The sequence below is a fragment of the Tyto alba genome, unplaced genomic scaffold (genome assembly GCF_018691265.1).
Source record: "Tyto alba isolate M040663 unplaced genomic scaffold, T.alba_DEE_v4.0 Super-Scaffold_2, whole genome shotgun sequence".
In the NCBI taxonomy this organism is placed as follows: domain Eukaryota; kingdom Metazoa; phylum Chordata; class Aves; order Strigiformes; family Tytonidae; genus Tyto; species Tyto alba.
Genome location: NW_024881282.1, coordinates 65,640,793 through 65,657,439, shown reverse-complemented (window position 1 = coordinate 65,657,439; position 16,647 = coordinate 65,640,793). Strand labels below are relative to the sequence as shown.

General features: G+C 39.3%; 1 protein-coding gene across 20 annotated transcripts in view; it reads left to right on the top strand.

Moving 5' to 3' along the window:
• CADPS2 (calcium dependent secretion activator 2) overlaps positions 1 to 16,647 on the top strand; it is a 316,654-nt gene that overhangs the window by 155,096 nt on the left and 144,911 nt on the right. For all 20 annotated transcript variants that reach the window (XM_042792988.1, XM_042792986.1, XM_042792978.1 and 17 more), the window contains exons 7-8: positions 737 to 848; positions 12,483 to 12,622. In XM_042792988.1, coding sequence (XP_042648922.1) covers positions 737 to 848; positions 12,483 to 12,622 — 252 coding nt within the window. The remainder of the gene's footprint in view (positions 1 to 736; positions 849 to 12,482; positions 12,623 to 16,647) is intronic.

Here is a 16,647-nt window from a genome sequence, read left to right as displayed (position 1 = left end):
AGTGTCTTAACTGAGATAAGGGATTAACAACCAGAAGTTTGTCTGACTAATTTAGCTTCTCTAAAAAGATGAAGCCTTGTGGTGGTAATGGTGGCAATTATCTTGCAGAGCTATAATCACTCTGCTAAATAACTTTTTTTTTTTTCCAGTTTTTTGCTTTTGTGTTTCCATATTTACTACATGCTTATACTAAGTTGTAACATCTCATAAAATGTAATGTTTTCTCTGGTCAAGTCTCTTACTTGCTGCATAGTTTGGTCACCTAAAGCTAAACATATAGATTTTTTTTTTAGAATTGAGACATGAATCTTTGCTAAATTAATTTGACTTGTATGCACAAGATAGTAAGCATAATATATTTAATAGAAAAAGGTTGTCCCTTTCTTTTTCTTTTTTTGCTATCTTGATTGGTTCTGTGTTTCCCTATGAGAATATAATTTCAGTTCTTTGGGTTTTGCCGTTAACAAATTCATGATTGATTTTTTTATGACAGAAGTCATACGGAAAAACCCTGATTTGTCTTATCACAGAGAAAAGGTAATTTTCCCATGTAGATATTTAACCTTGGATGGTCAAAAATGTACATCCCTTCTCTTTCCCTCCCTCTTTATCCTAAAAGTTTGGAAATTAAGTTCTAGGAGTGCATTAATAAATATTCTGTACAAAAGATTACAGTCCTATCACTCCTTGCCCTGTCCTCTACCCCAGTTAAATTCTGTTCTTTTATTTATTGCAGATGGGGAACTCAAGGGGATTTCACCACTACTCACCCTCGGCCTGTTGTCAAAGTAAAACTCTTTACAGAAAGCACCGGGGTGCTGGCACTTGAAGATAAAGAACTGGGAAGAGTGAGTATTATGTGTAGAAACAATAAATATGTGAGAAATGATGTGCAGAAATGGGAGTATTGATAAAACATGCCATAAAAGGGTATGAGGTATTCAGTACAGCACCTGCTCTGCTGCAGCTGTACCAAACAGTGCTTTTTCTTTTAAGGGTGACTTTCCCCAGTGTTCAAAACATGATGTGTTGACTTGGATTCCCTTTCAGAAACTTACATCAGGCATCCATGGTGGTTCTTTTTGTCTTGTTTAAAACTTTTTTTAATTCCTAGGTGACCTACCAATGCTTGTAGCTATTCAAATTAGGAGTGACGAGGAAAGAGAAAAGACTTGGCATGTAATAAATATAGCAAATGATTGGGGAAAGTGAAGGAAGGACTTAAGTGGTGGGAGGATTGAGGGGAAGGAGTAATGGACATAATATGTCAGATTGAAATAAGCATTCTCAATCTTGTACTGTATGAGATTCCCTTCCCTTTTTACATTTTCCCTATCTTGACAGGATCATTTATCCTTCTTAGGCCAAAATCAGGGGCTAGAGAGTGCAGTGTGTCATAGAAAGATGAGGGTAGTGTGAACGAGGCAGAAAGGGTCTGCAAATCTTACCCACCCCCCCCCATCTCCTGTTGAAATTCTACCCTCTGACATGTACTGCATGGAGGAGAGCTCCTGTTTTAATGCTCAGTTTTGCATTCAGAGTCATGGCTGTTTCTCATTCAAGCAAGGACAGCTTGTTGGGAAGAGCAGGGCTTTTCCCTGCTTTGTGTCCTCCAAGCACAGGTGGCTGCACGAAGACAGATTCTCCCACACATTGGGTCACTTGTTAGGGTCACGACTGTATCCCCAGAATTACTTCTTCTTGTATCCTCTCTTGTCCTTCTAAGACGCTTCCAATCTCACTTGGTCAATGATAGCTGAAGTGAAGGTGGGATCTGCTTGGGGAAGGTTTCCAGTAGGGGTGACACCCTGGCAGAAGCCAGGCAGGCACTGTGGCACATACAGAAAAGCTACAGGGGTGCAGCTGAACAGACCAGAGTCAGCAATATCTGTATTCAAAACAATTAAAAGAGTCACTGAAAGGGTGGATTTACAGCAACTGCATAGTTCTATTAAATGAAGAGAAGTTTCTTCTCTGTCTCTGCTTGCTCAGTCCTTTCAAAGAAGCAAAATGAAAGTCAACGCAGAGATGCAGGGCAGTGGAGAAGGGACTATGTGGTCATTGTTAATGGTAACCAGTGCAGTCATTGACAAAGAGTCAGAGGAGAAAAGAAACATCGACAGAATAAAGGGGCTAAGAATCACAGGTGTTAACAGCATCCTATTGCTCTGCAACCTGAAATAGCCAAAGTTTGGGTATAGGTCTTGGTCTGCTTCCTTACACTGCAGCTTGTCTGCGTTTCTAGGACAGGAGGTTAAAAAGATTTTAAATTTAAATTATTTTGAAGAATGGAAATATTTCAAATGTAACATACTGAATATAGCTTTTACCTTCACTGTATCCTGTGGCCCCAGATTGCTTTGTGTTTTTTCCCTGCCTTCTCTCCCTTTCTACTCCTGGCTGCCTGCCCACTCCTGACACATCTGTATTTGTCGGCTGGTCAAACCAGTTTAAAGAAGGTAATAAATTTCCTTTCTTTGTTGGGAGTGACAAAGGGAGAGAGAGAAAATAAAAATAGGCAATTGAAAGGGGCTAGGGCAGCACTCACTGCCCTATGTTGGATGGAGTCTGAACCAGCTTTCCCAGAGACAAAGCAAGATATATAAAAAGTGAGAGAGAGATGAGCAATCTTCTGTTTCTGTTGCTGATTCTTACACTCTTGTTACTCCTTAGCAGAGAGTCTGCATGCTTTTATCAGAAGTTCTGAGATTTGGTGGTTTGTACAGAGTTAGGCTATTAAAATTATCACTTTCGGCTGTTTTTTTCCCCCCCCTTGTCACAAGGGACAAAGACCATCACCTATTTTTCCCTTGCATTTAATCTTGTGCTAAGTCTGGGCATAGCAAACAGAAGTACCTGAGGGATGCTTGGATACTGATTTTACATTTTATAATCCGTTCCTGATTTACCAAAAATGTCCAGCCCCCATCCTTGCCCCAAAAATACCTTCTGTAAAAGGTAAGTCAGTAAAAGATAGACCTTCCACAATGACCTTATGTACAGAGTATGGTCCTTAGGTTGAAAAAGAACATGAAAAAGGACCTGTTGTCTGTGCATCAGCCTGTTTGTGCATCTGTCCTGCTGTACCTCCCAGGTCTGGCAATACCCAGGGTTGCTGACAGACATCTTCCAGCTGGTGGTGGTAGACATTCAACTCATGCAAAGGGGGAATCTGACGATTTACCTCTCTAGTTTAACCAGAGTATCTGAGAGTGGCGGTTGCTAGCCTCGGGGGAGATTGGGAGAATATTTGGCAGAAGTTTTACAAAATATTTTTAAGGTACTATGTATAGTATACATATGTTCATGGTATATGTTTTAGATTTCAAAGGCTTGTTTTGTTGTCAGTGTCTTTGCTTTCAGGTTTGAGAGATTTAAATTCAGGTAGCCTTTGAAAAGATACAGGATCCGACTGGATAAGTTCAATAATGTTTGGCAACTTCATGCCTGATCAGTACACTGCAGTGACTTGCAGGAGTGCAAGTGATTCAACTAGGTTTGTTATGCTCTGAAAAAGCCTGAATATCCTTCTGCTGGTATTTTTCTGTACTTAAAAATTCAACTCAGACCTGCCCCTTCTGAGGTAGGCTTGCTGTGGACATTAATTCTCATCTGTCAAGTACTTTCTTCAAAACATGTGTCTTGACTTGATACCACTTTTCTATATTACTGAAGCTTGCATTTCCTATACCCTGCAGTCATTGTGAAGGTTTTGTTCTGTTTAATCTATAATTAGAAATAAAAAGTAGCAGCAAGCTACATGATTTGAATTTTGAACTTCCATCCCATACCAAAGGGTTTCTTTTGCCACCAAGGGATCGGGGTTTTATGGAAACAGATCTAAGGTGTGAATTGTGGAGCTAGCAAAGGTTTCCCCAGAGCTGCAGAGGAGAAGGTGCTTCCACTGACCCCATTAGTGCACGGCAGTGTCTTACACTTATGAACTTAAGATGTAGGCCCTGATCTCAGTATGATGGCACCACAGCTCCTTGTTTTCAGGAGGAGACACTGCTGATTTCCAGAAGTAACTAACTTATGGCAAAGCTGAAGCGATGCAGGCTCGTGCTTTCTGTAGAGAGGGCAGACCATGCTTACAGCTTTATATACTATCTGTTGCTGCTCAGTCTGGGGGCTGCTCAGCCTCTGCTGCAGAAGTCACCGGGTGAGCACTGAGTGACTGAAGGGTTGTTGTCTGTACTTAACGTCTTCTCCCTTCAAGGCATTTAAGATATGCTTAACTGACAGGAAGTAGTACTTACTATGTCACTTGTCTGACATTGCTCTCTTCCTCTAAAAAAAAAAAAAAAAAAAAAAACAAAATAAATCCAGTCGTGAATGCGAGAGAAGATTTTGCTTGCTGGGGGATATTCTTCTGTCTCCCTGCTGACCGCTTTAAGTGTCTTCAAACCAAAACCAAACTTTAACCTTTATTCTCTGTTCTACAAAAACTGCAGGATAGCTGGACAAACTCAGTTTTCCACTGAAAGAAAAAATAGAGACGTGTGCTACACAGGGGGGGAAATGATGTTATTTGGATTTGGGTTCTGCAGAATGTGAGCTTCTGGAGTCGTGGTCGGTGTCTGTGCAGACATCCGCATACAGTGGACCACAGAATTTAACTTCTAGAAAGTGAGGCAGGATGCGTCTTTGAAACTAAGTTCTTTCTAATGAGCAAATGTTAAGAACTTACTTTATTCAAATATCTTTGAAATGCATGGCACAGTTTTTATGTGACTGACACTGATCTAGACACTTCAATAATTTTTATATGTTCATACAGAAGGCAGAATTGATGTTTGCATTAGTACGTGCAACAACTGAGGAAGCATGAAAAAGCCTTCAGAATTTGGAGTAAATAATTCCAAAAAATCAGCCTGGTATTTTCTGAAACTCAGGGATCTGACACCACTTTTCCTTGTTCAGTACTTTGTGTATGAAGATGTTTAAACCTAGTAATTCAAAGTGACAGCCATTGTACTTGCTTAGCACACATGTGAATACAATGTGAGAACAGCAGGTGGTGTTTGATTGCTGATACTTTTTGAATATAAGAATATTTCAGCCTTGTCACTCTGACTATTCAATTAAAAGGAACTATTGTCTCACAACCTGCTTGTCACAGTCAGCTGCAGCCAGCAATAATTAGCTATGCAGTTATGATGGTTTTTCTTTGGTGCTGTTACTCTGAATTTGATTTAAAGACATTATAAAATAGCTGTACTGGCTAGGTATCCATACTCACATGATTGCCTAGTTTCTGAATGCTGACTGCACCAGGCATGTTGTTTATCTTCTGTGCTGAGTTCGAAGAGCCGCTGAGCAGAGACAATTTCATACTGTGAGTATGTTAATTTAAAGGCTGCCATCCTGGGGAATGTGTTTCTCCATCACATTGTGAATGACTGAGCTTTCACAGGTCTGAGTTCTTCTGTCTTATTTTAAGCTTGGAAAATGGTAAGAGGTTGCTTCTACTCCCCCTTTTTCTCTTGCTCCCCAAGCAGTCTGCCTGTCAGCACCCTGCTATGTCTGGATGAGTATTATTGTTTCCATGCTAACAGGGGTTTTCTCAGTAGCTTCTCTGAGAATGCCTCTCGTCAGAAATTCTTGAGATATTTTTCATTCAAGCATGCTCTCTCTTAGATTTGGGGAAGAGGCTTTTTGGGAAGCACTTAAAGACAACTTTTACCAATTGCTAAGATCTATCAAGGTAAGCATTCAGCTGGCAGCATCATCAGAGGTGCATTGATTGCATAAAATGCAAAGTCTTCCCAGTTCTTTGTCATCAACAGTATTTTAGATAATTCTCTCACCCTGCACTTGTGTGCGTTTCTGTTTAGTTTTTGTTTCTTTTTAACCACCTGTTACCCGAATCCTTGTCTCAGTGTTTCAGTTGTCATATAATCATTGCTGAAAAACAAGAGATCACTCAATAGTCGAGATGATGGAGCTTGCATAAAATACTCATAAACTCCCTTGATGATCAAGCTCTTATCAGCCCTTTCTTTAGGGATTCCCTAGGTGAGGACTTTTCTAAGGGAGTTACTTTCAAGAGAGCCATTTCCTTTTCCCATTTCTACCTCCAATCTTGTCCCTTCCCTTAAGCTTCTTTTGCTTCATCCTCTTGGCAGCAGCGCATCATGACTTAAGGCTCAGAGGACAGGAGTGCTGTGCTGTATTTGGCAGGCGGCTGCGGGGGCGTTTGAGGGGACTTCACTTCTTGTCTCACTGACAGCGGCTTCTGGCTTTCTGACATTAGCCTGTCTTTGGGAAAGGGGTTGGCATAGATCAGAACAGCTCCAAACTTTCAAGATAGGGGAGAAGGTGACTTGAGAAGTCAGTAGACGTTTCTATCAAAAACAGATGTGTCCCCTATGTAAGGCTGGTGCCAGAGTTACACAAAAAACATATTGTTAAAGGGTCTCTGCACTGTCATTCATTTCCTAATCCAAATCAGCTTCAATAATTTTTGGTCTATAATGAGATCTTCAAATCATTAAAAGAGAGTGTATTTAACTAGGCACTTTTCCTACAATCTTTACTTAGACAATGACCAGCAGAATAAATGTACACGTGCCAAATAATAATTGGTGCTTATTTCATAACATAAAATTTGCCTGTCCTCTTTACTTGCACTGGAATCTTTTCAAATCTCACTACATTTTAAAACATGAAGAAAAAGCCTTCCATAGAATGGATTAGTCCTGTTGTGTGATGAAAGCTTCCACAAATGCACTGAGGGATTGTATGATCTTATGTGTCAGGCACTTGCTACTTCTCATAGTTTTAAATTAGCACAAATTGAATTAGAAGGGTCTCTGATAGAGCATGGGAGTTAGAGAACTTGGTTTCTTCAGTTCATCACAGGGTTTCACGCATGACCACAAGTGTATTGTTTATTCTGAATAGAGTTGGCAATGCCACTTATGATTAAGGCCATGTAACCTAGGATTCAGCTCTCAATTGCTTGTAACTTAGCCAGACCTTAGCTGTTCTGGCTAAAATTTTTCATCCTACGTATGGAATAAGATTAAAAAAAGAAAAAAGTGGGATTGGTCAATGGCAAAAAGCAAACATTTGTAGCACCATTTGTGCTATGGAAGAACACATCAGCCATGGAAACTTTTTTTGTCTCATAAAATCTTCAGGCTTTCCTGTTGGTGACTGTGCAGTTTGAAGAAAGGATAGGAAACTGGGTGCCAGAAGCAGCAGAGGCTCCCTAGGGTGGCAGGAAGCAGAGCAGGATGGGGAACACCAGGGCAGCCCCAGGAATCAGACACCTCCCTGGGGATGGGGAGAAGTTGAGGGTTTGGTCTGCTTTTTGAAGATGGCCCGGTCTATGTTATGAAGAGACTGTTAATGGGCTGCATCTCTATTTTGTTTAAGGTTGTGTGGTGTGATCTGTATTGAAGGTGAGATAAGGATTTTCTGTAAGAGCACATTAAGTGTCATCTGCCTCTCAGACAGGTCATTAAGGAGGAGCTGCAGATCTTCCTCACTTTCATCTTCTTTGCTTGTAACAGTGAGCCAACACTGAGCATAGTCTGCTCAGAATTGCCATGATTAGCAAGGTCTGGTGCCCAAGATCTGAGATCTCAAAATGTGTCTTAGACCACCTCAACTTGTAAAATATATCTCATTCAAATACTTGGGTCAAAAGATTGGGTAACTCTTGAACTTGGGTTTAACTCCTGAATATCATGGTTTTGGGTGGAAGTGGAGGAGGGGGAGCAGCTGGGATGTGAGGACATGAGGACACAGGTTGGCTGATACTGAACTCAGCCACAAGTGTGGGATGGGGGAAAAAGTAGAGATTATCTTGTCTCTTGATTTTTCTCAAGTGTGCTTACATCTTGCCAGTCTGCTTGCCTCTTAGCTTCGTTGGTCCCTTTTGAAGGCTGCATTTTCTTTTGACAACAGGACAACAGCAGCCAGGGATGGTTAGCTTGAGAGCTTTATATAAACATGGGAATATGGATAGGAGGTATTTCTGCAAAGTGCTTTTGACTCTAAACCTTCTGCTTGGTTATCTGCTCTAAGAAAACAAGATTGTCCCAAATTTGGTTTGTTCAAGCTTTCAGAGTATTTTGGACAACTCAACTTTTCTTTCGTACCTTTAAAAGAAGATATGACCAATGTGCCAAAGATAGAGGAGAGTTATTAGTTGCTTGGCTGGGTTTGGCTCAGGTGTACTTCAAATAAATTCTGTTGTGATCCAGCTGGAGACTTAAATACACAACTGAATCACAAAAAATGATGGTTAGTTAAGACATTGAACGATATTAGCTTCATATCTTTCAACCTGTCATATTTTAAGCCCAGGAGAGAAACATTTTCAGTCATTCATAATTAAGAAACAGTGTTTTGAGAACTCTTTGCACAAATCTGTAAATGTGCTGCTCTGTAATATTTAAGATTTCTGTGTTTATTTTACATCCAAATAAGGAGAGGCATAAAGTGAACTTGCCACTTTTTCAATTAATTGTGGTCTGAGGAAATGTAATACTAGATATATTCAGACCACATGATCGAGTATTTTTAATGATCATGAGATGATTGAGTTTACTGAATTACCTCAACCCGCACTGTTCCGATACAAGTAATTTGCCTTAAATCAGCTGAAGCAGTCCAATGCACAGCAGCTATGTTTGATGTGTAGCATTCTGGTCATTATAGTTCATTATACTTTTTAATGCAGATTACCTGTTAGTTAATTACTGTAAATACAGTCCTATGCTAACAGCTCATATGTGTTGCTGCTCAAAAATCTTCTATGGTGATATTCACAGGTATAAGAACAATAAAATAAGATAAACTAAACTAAAATAAAATAAATTCAGAAGTGTATGGTGTATTAGGAATCTTATGAAAATTTCAGAAGTTTCAGGCACAGGAAAAGAGTGTCCTGTAGGTGAGATTTATATCTCCTAGAGAAGACATATGAGTTGATAGCATTTTATTTTTTAAAATAGATTATAGAACAACAACTAGAAGGTTAAAATCCCTTAAGCAGTGCTGAAAGGAAATCTGAGATAGAGTAGCCTAGAAAGTTTCTCCATGGACAATGGCAATGACATTGCATTGCAGTGTGACATAGTGGAGCGAATCCTTTTAATACAAATTTCAGCAACTTTTTACTTTTCGTATCAAGGAACATTTTCCCAGTGTTTTGGTTTCCGTGATTTTGTGGCAGCTTACAGTTTGTGCCACCTGATGAAATAAAACACAGCAGTTAGAATTGCCCTTAAGGGCAGTATTAGTCTGAAGGTTATTGTGAAGATAATCAATGCATGTCAGATGTTTCATGCTCATGCATGTATGTGTGTTTGTGCGTAATGATAAAAAGTTTGATGACAAAGTTCTTTTAGCTCTTATTGTTTAAAGCTGGAAGGCATGACAAAATGTAATACAAACATTACACAGTGCATACTTAAATGTTCTGCTAGGCACTTATTCATTGTGAAAGGTTTGAAAACAAAGCTCCAAAATACTTCTTTAAAAATTCAGAAAAGGAATTGTCAGTACTGAAGTTATGAATTAATTATACACTTGTCTGCTTAAATTTTCATCAGTATTCTAAAAACTCAAGAAGTTGATGGGAGAAAGATGTTGCTTGAGATGCATGAGCTGTAATAAGCTGTTACAGGACAACAAGAACTGCAGCCTGAAGAAAAGAAAAAATTCGTAACATCACCTAGAGTCCTGTGTGAATGCCAAGTGATTAAATGAAAGTAATGAGTAATAATGATGTTTGTATAATCTTGCATTTAAAAAGATAAACAAACTAAAAATAATTTTCTGTTTGATGTTTAAGAATTCAAAGGTTGCCATACTCATAATTCTTTTAAATGTTCTTTAAGGGATGGCTTTTACTCAAAATGAAAAACAGCTAGATTATTGGGAAAGAAGGAATAAGCTCTATTTTAAATAGTGTTTGCTATGCATCTGCAAAAAAAAAAAAAAAATTAGCCTCCTGTGCTGGGTTTCTGTGGCGGGGGAGGGGGATACCTTGGTGATCCCACGTGAGAAGTTTCTCAAAAGCTCCCCCAGCTCATAGTCAGACCCATGTCTGGCCAAGGCCCAGCCAATTAGCGACAGTGGCTGCTCCTCTGTGATAATGTATTTAAAAAGGAGAACCTGGGAGGGGGAGGAGTTGTGGAGAAGAGTTGTGAGGAGGACACCTGTGTGAACACCAAGGTCAGTGGAAGGCAGGAGGAGGAAGAGGGGGAAGCATGCCAGAGCAGAGCCCCCCTGTATCCCATGGAGAGACAGCAGGGTCACCCCTCTGTATCCTGTGGAGGTCTGTGGTGGAGCAGAGGTCAACACAAAGCCTGTGGAGAACCCCACACCAGGACAGGCATCTCTACTTAAAGGAAGCCAGGACTCTAAGGGGGGAAGCAGCTCCCACTGTTGTGGTTCAGCGCTGGGAGGACTGCAACACGCAGGGGGGACCCAAGCCAGAGCAGCTTGGGAATGGCCGCAGCCTGTGCGGAGGACTCACTGCAGAGAAGGTTCATGGAGGACTGTCTCCTGTGAAAGGGGAGCCACATGAAGCAGGGTAGGAATGTGCAACACTCACCCCACCTCCCGAGAAAGAAGGAGCAGCAAGCTGACTGTAACCCCCATCCCCTGCCCCCTGTGTCACTGGGGGAGGAGGTAGAGAGATGGGGAGCAGAGCTGAGCCCGGGAACAAAGGGAGGTGTTTTTTTGGATATGGTGATGCTTCTCACTGTCCCAATTTGTCTTTTAATTGTTGTTTTTGTTAGCGTTTGAATTAAAATGATGTTATTTTTTTATTCCCCTAATGAGTCTGTCTTTGGCCCATGACTGTAATGGGTGAGCTACCCCTCCCTGTCCTTACCTGTATTCCTGATATTTTTTTTGCTTCATTTTCTCCTTCCCGTTACTGAGAGGGGAAGGGGTGAGTGAATGGCTGTGTGGTGTTCAGCTGCCCTCTGGGCTCAAATCACGACACCTCACGATTTACTAAAACCGGAATATATTTTTTCTTTTCCTATTTCTTTCAAAGGTACTGAATGTACTCAGCAGTTCTGACAGGTTATTTCTCCTAGTGCTGTTAAAAAGGTTGCACACTTGATTAGGGGTGGTGTATCATATTTCTCTGCTTCTCTGGAGCTCCTGATATTAATGGGATGCAGGAATGTGTTTCTGCAAAATACTGAGATGAGAAGCTAAAGGCCTTCAGTTTACATCATCTTTCAGATGATTAGATCTAAATGACACTATTGTAATATTTTTGGCTTAATAATATCTGTTAGACTTATGCTTGCTTGCAGATTCTTACTCAAATCCTTGATTTAACTTTCCTAATAACACAGAGGAGAATATATTTTGTATTTTGTTTTATATATGTGACACAAGGCACAAGGACTATGTATAAGAAATTAACTTGATGATTAATGTTATGATTAATTTTAGTTTTCAAGAAATAAAAGATGGGAAGAACGCTGCTTTTTAGAGTATTTTTACTTTTGAAATACTGCTTCATGATAATGGTAATTCAGAACTCACTGAATGTTATGAAAGTCTCCCAAATAGCATGTTTAGAATATTTTAGAGTCTAAATTGATTCAAAAGTAGTGCTTATAATAAGAATGAAAGCAAATTATGTTTCAGCAGCATTTAACTGCTAAATGTGTGACTGTGGGTAAAGGTCTCCTGAAGTAGTAATATTTAATTGTACTGACTATAAAAGGATAAACTTTCTAGATGGTGAATAAATAAATATTTAACAGCTTGTGACTAATATGAATCTAAAATTAATGGTTAGCTAGTAAAACTATCAAGAAATTTATATAAATGTTTTGAAAAATAAATATTTAAAATTCTGTCTACCACTGTAGACTAAACAAAAGGTTTGTGTCCTATCACATGTGAACTGGACATAGTACCTTACATTTATTATACTCAATTTTCAGCAAAGATGCTTTGGAATTAATCCCCCAATTACTGCAATTTTTATTATAATTGGCTTTTATCAATGCTAATGATCAAAAAATGGCATTGATAAGAAAGAGCATATTTTGTTTTTCTTCACTGAAGCAGTGTCACTGCTGGAGGGGCAATCTGTTGCATAATGCTACAGCAAATTATTTCAACAGGAGGTTTCCAGCAGAGTGTTCAGTAATGTAAAAGTTTAAGTTCTTTAACTGTATATGACCATTTTCAAGTGTCAACTTCTCCGTATTGTTTAAAACTGTTAATTCAAAATGAACTAACAGGGAAATTTTATTAACTCTTAATATGAAAATTCCCATTTGTAAGAAAATTAATGAGTTCATTTTGGAAATTCATCTATTATGATAAGATTGAGTCAACTGGTTTATTAGATTTGTGAAATCTTTTTTAGTCACCTTTCGAATACAAAGAGATGCAACAAGAATCTTAACTGCTTACAAGTTTCTATTAAAGACTAGCAGATATTTTTTTGTATCAACTTGTATTTTTTATTTTATGACTTGCAGGTATTGTTGTATCCAACATCCAATAGCCCAAAGTCACCTGATCTGCATAAAATGATAGTCCCCAAAAACAGTCAAGACAGTGACTTGAAAATTAAGCTGGCGGTGAGAATGGATAAACCACCTCACATGAAGCACTGTGGGTAAGTGTCCATTTTCTGTCTGTAATTATTATTTTTCCTCATTGTGCCTGTGTTTAAGCATATGCAGCTAAAAATATAAGGTTTGTAAAGCATTATAAATATGTACAACAGTTCCCATTGTATGGTAATGTGTTATACCCTCATTTTATACATAAAGTTTGGAATACCCAGGAATAACGTTCATTTCCAATGTTCAATGATGTGTAAAGACAGATGATGAGCTAGCTCTGAAATACAGAACTAAGAGTACAGTGTCGTTTAGAAGCTGGTTTTGAATGTTACAATTCAGAGCACTTTGGAAAAAAAAAAAAGTTGATATTTAGGAGAAACATATTTTTCCATTAAAATAGGTTTAATTATATACCTGAATGTGATGGTACTTTCAACATAGTCTCCCCTTTTCCTTCTCTGTCTCCTGTATAGTATTTCTCTTGAAAGGAATTTATGTGTGAATACCAGTTTAAGGATGTTTTTTCTAACACTGAAAGAATAAGGGATAGATTATTCATAAAGACAGTTCCCCTAGACAACTGCCACCACTATTCCTCATTCCAACTGCAAAAACAGGTAGTGTTGCCGACAGTAAACAAGGCTGAATCTGTAGTTATAGTGCAATTACCAGGGCAGTTTTCCATCCTTTTAACTTCTTCTGAATTAAGTCTAAGTACATCTCAAAAAAAAGAGAACTACTTAGCTTGTTAATGTGGAATTCACATAGTAGCCATACTATTTAGATTTCTTTTTAATCTCCTGTTAACATTCTGCTCGTTGTAAACAGACAGCAATCAGCAATTGCCAAAATTTCCTATATTCAATACTATTTAAAAAAAACAAAACAAAACAAAACAAAAAACCTCATTTAAGCTTTGGCAAAGCTGTAATTGGTTGGGCTGAGATTTCCCAGGTATCAACCTCAGCCCTCATTTTGGTTTTGAGAAACTTAAACACAAATATTCAGGACTGTAGCAATAAGACTTGCTGGCTGGAGACCTGTGGCTGGTGACCAGGAGCTGCAAGGAAAGAGAGGGAAACCAGTTGTGGAGCCAACTGGGGAACTGGAACTACTGCACTTGGAGTCTGGGACTGAGACGAGAAAACAGAAGTAGGGCTGCAGATGCATGAATAAGGGAAATAGGATAAAGTGGCAGGAGAAAGCAGGAAGACCGGGCTGATGCGAGTAAGTGGGAATGGAGAGGACCTAGGGAGGTGAGAAGAGTCCTTGTCTGTACTGAAGCATGATGCTTTTCTGTCAGTCTCCACCCCCTACCCCATTCCTTTGAAATCACCAAACACCTTTGAAATGGTTTGGTAATTGTGGCACATCCTTGTCTAGATTCAGTCCACTAGCATGGTTTCAGTCTCCTGCTGCTGGAAGGTGTTCAGCCAGTTGAAGTAGTGAATGCTGCAGGGGTGGCATGGAGCTGTGTGCATTCTTCAGTGGTTTGTCAAAAGGCAGCCATGGGGACAGGATGACTTGAACAAGATCAGTAATGAGTAACACACAAGATGCATCTAACTTGCACATGACCTGGTTTGTTTGCATACTCCATACCACAGCTACATCAGGGATGTGCTCCCATGCACCTATCCCAGCATGTGACTGGGACAAGTCGCCGTTTTTGATCGGGTCACTGATTGGGTCGTGCTGTCTGCAACCCCATTTAGGGTGTAACATGCAACTTATTTTGACCTGAGTCCAGCAACAAGGACAAGGCTCCAATGGTTCCGCCCATTGTGATCCTGGGTTTCCCCAGAGGCTTTCTTGGCTGGGAGCTGTTCTTCTTGGGTCTTCATAGGGTCTTCCTAACTCCCCAGGTTGCATTTCCATACTGGTTTGTGTCACTAGTCTTCTTGTCTGAGCATTAAATGGATCACCCAATCAAATATTACTTTTAATAATTTAAGTCAATTATTATTCAAACCATTCTGCTGCTGGTTACTTCCTCACACTCATGTTGAATACTAACCTCCTGGCGCAGTTGTTTAGTGCTTAATTTTACTTCAGGGTTACTGCTGTCACTACTGGCCAGGCAAATACTGTTCTTCCCACCAAAAATGCTCAGGGTCAGTCATAGTTTCCCTTTATAGCTATTAGCTATAGTGATTATTACCTACACATTTGTCTAGAAAAATTAGGGCACCGATGGAGGGCTGTATTGACTCCTCCACCATAAATATATATGAAATGAAATAAAAGGTTAATAATTCCTTCAGTAACTGTTGAAAAGGCTGATTAAATACTGTATGATGGCACTGGAAATGCAGTGAGAGGAAATAAGAGGAATTTTATTTGGAGGGAAAAAAACACCTGCTAAAAGAGTTATCAGTGTGTACAGTCAGGAACTCTTAATGTTATGAAAAAACATCATCCAGGCACTCTCTGCAGCCTTCTCTTGACTTCCTGGGTAAGTATAAGTATTAAATAGTCATTTGCTATTTTTCCCAAGAAGGATTCCCACCTGCTTCAACACACAGATTAAAGCTGTTCTGGTTCTGAACTGATACTATGTTATCAGAGAAATCCTCACTTCTGAAGAGGCTGGAAACACGCGGTGGATGATGGACAGTATTACGGGAAGGCAAAGGAATATTTTGTGGTTAAGGTAGTTGAGGGAAGCCTGGTAGAACTGGCTTTTAACCCTGTTTGTGCTACACAGAAGGACCTGCCTGTAAGAGACTGAAACGTTTCCACCTGTAGTAGCTGGTGATATGTTATTTATTTCCTGTGCCCAGTTTGATAAACTGGAATTTGATTTCACAGAGGCAGCCAACACTCACAGCTACTAGCTGAAATCAGTGGGAACTGGGCTGTAAATAATATGTTATGCTGTTAGAGTCCAAATATCCTAAAAATTAGATCTTTATCTTAATATCTGAAGCCTAAAGGTTTTACTACTTCAGTTCTCCTGTTATGAAGTGAGAATAATATCACCTCCCAGTGTTAGAGACATTTGAAGGTAAATGTTGGGAAGCAACTGGTAGAAAAGTTTCCTGCACACCTCACGAGCTGGGGGAAGTGGGGCATGGGCACTCCTTTAACACATGGCCAGAGGCTTATGCTCTGCCAGGCAGTTATTGCAGATCCAGTCTCTGCAGCTCCCTGGTGAACCTGAACAAGGTAGAAAAGCAAATAACTCGATTCTCTCTGTAAAGCAGTGTTTGAGTATCATGCAATGAAACACGCTGTAGGAGAAAATAAAGTGTTGAAGAGCTGGAAGGCAGCTGCTGCTATCCTGAATACTGAAAAGGGCTGGGAGGTTTTTGTTTATTTTGTTTGGTTTAGTTTGTTTTATTTTATTTTTAGTTTAGTTTTAGTATGTGGTCAGATATTTGAGCACATTGTCATAGAATACACAAAAGGAGGGGAAATAAAAGGATGAAAGAATGTGATCATGCTTGCTGCTGGAATTTCAGAAATGTGCCATGCCTTATCTTTGCCCAATCTTTGAAGTAGGCAACTTACATTTTCTGTGTTGGTCTGAGTTAACAAGTTAACGTACAAGATTCATATTTGTCTCATATGAGAACAAGGCAATGTGATAATGTCTCTCAGCTGAGAATCTCAACATATATTCAAAGTTAAATTAAAATTTTATCCCACAGCCAATTGCAGAAAAAAGGTTTTTATTAGATTAATGATGTATCACGATTTGAAAAAAATGGTAATAAGCAACTGTTTTTTTTCAGATATAGGAGCTACGCTTAAATATTTCAGTTTCTCCAGGGTCAGCAAAACCCATAGGTCCAAGCTAATTGTGAGTTTACAGTTCTACTTCTTCAGAAAAGTTTCTCCTATTTAAGGCTGACTTTACTTATTGACACAGGGAATACGTTGAAGGGCTTCAAAACCTACCTCACATTTATGCTTCAAGAATATTCAGTTTTACAAATTATACTGTCTTGTACTTTAACTGAGATTTTTTAATTCACAAATAGTATTCTGGACTGCAGCAGCTTCAGATCGTGTTCCCTCTTTGGGTTTCCACAGTCATAACAAATAATTATATTTCAAATAGAATTATAAA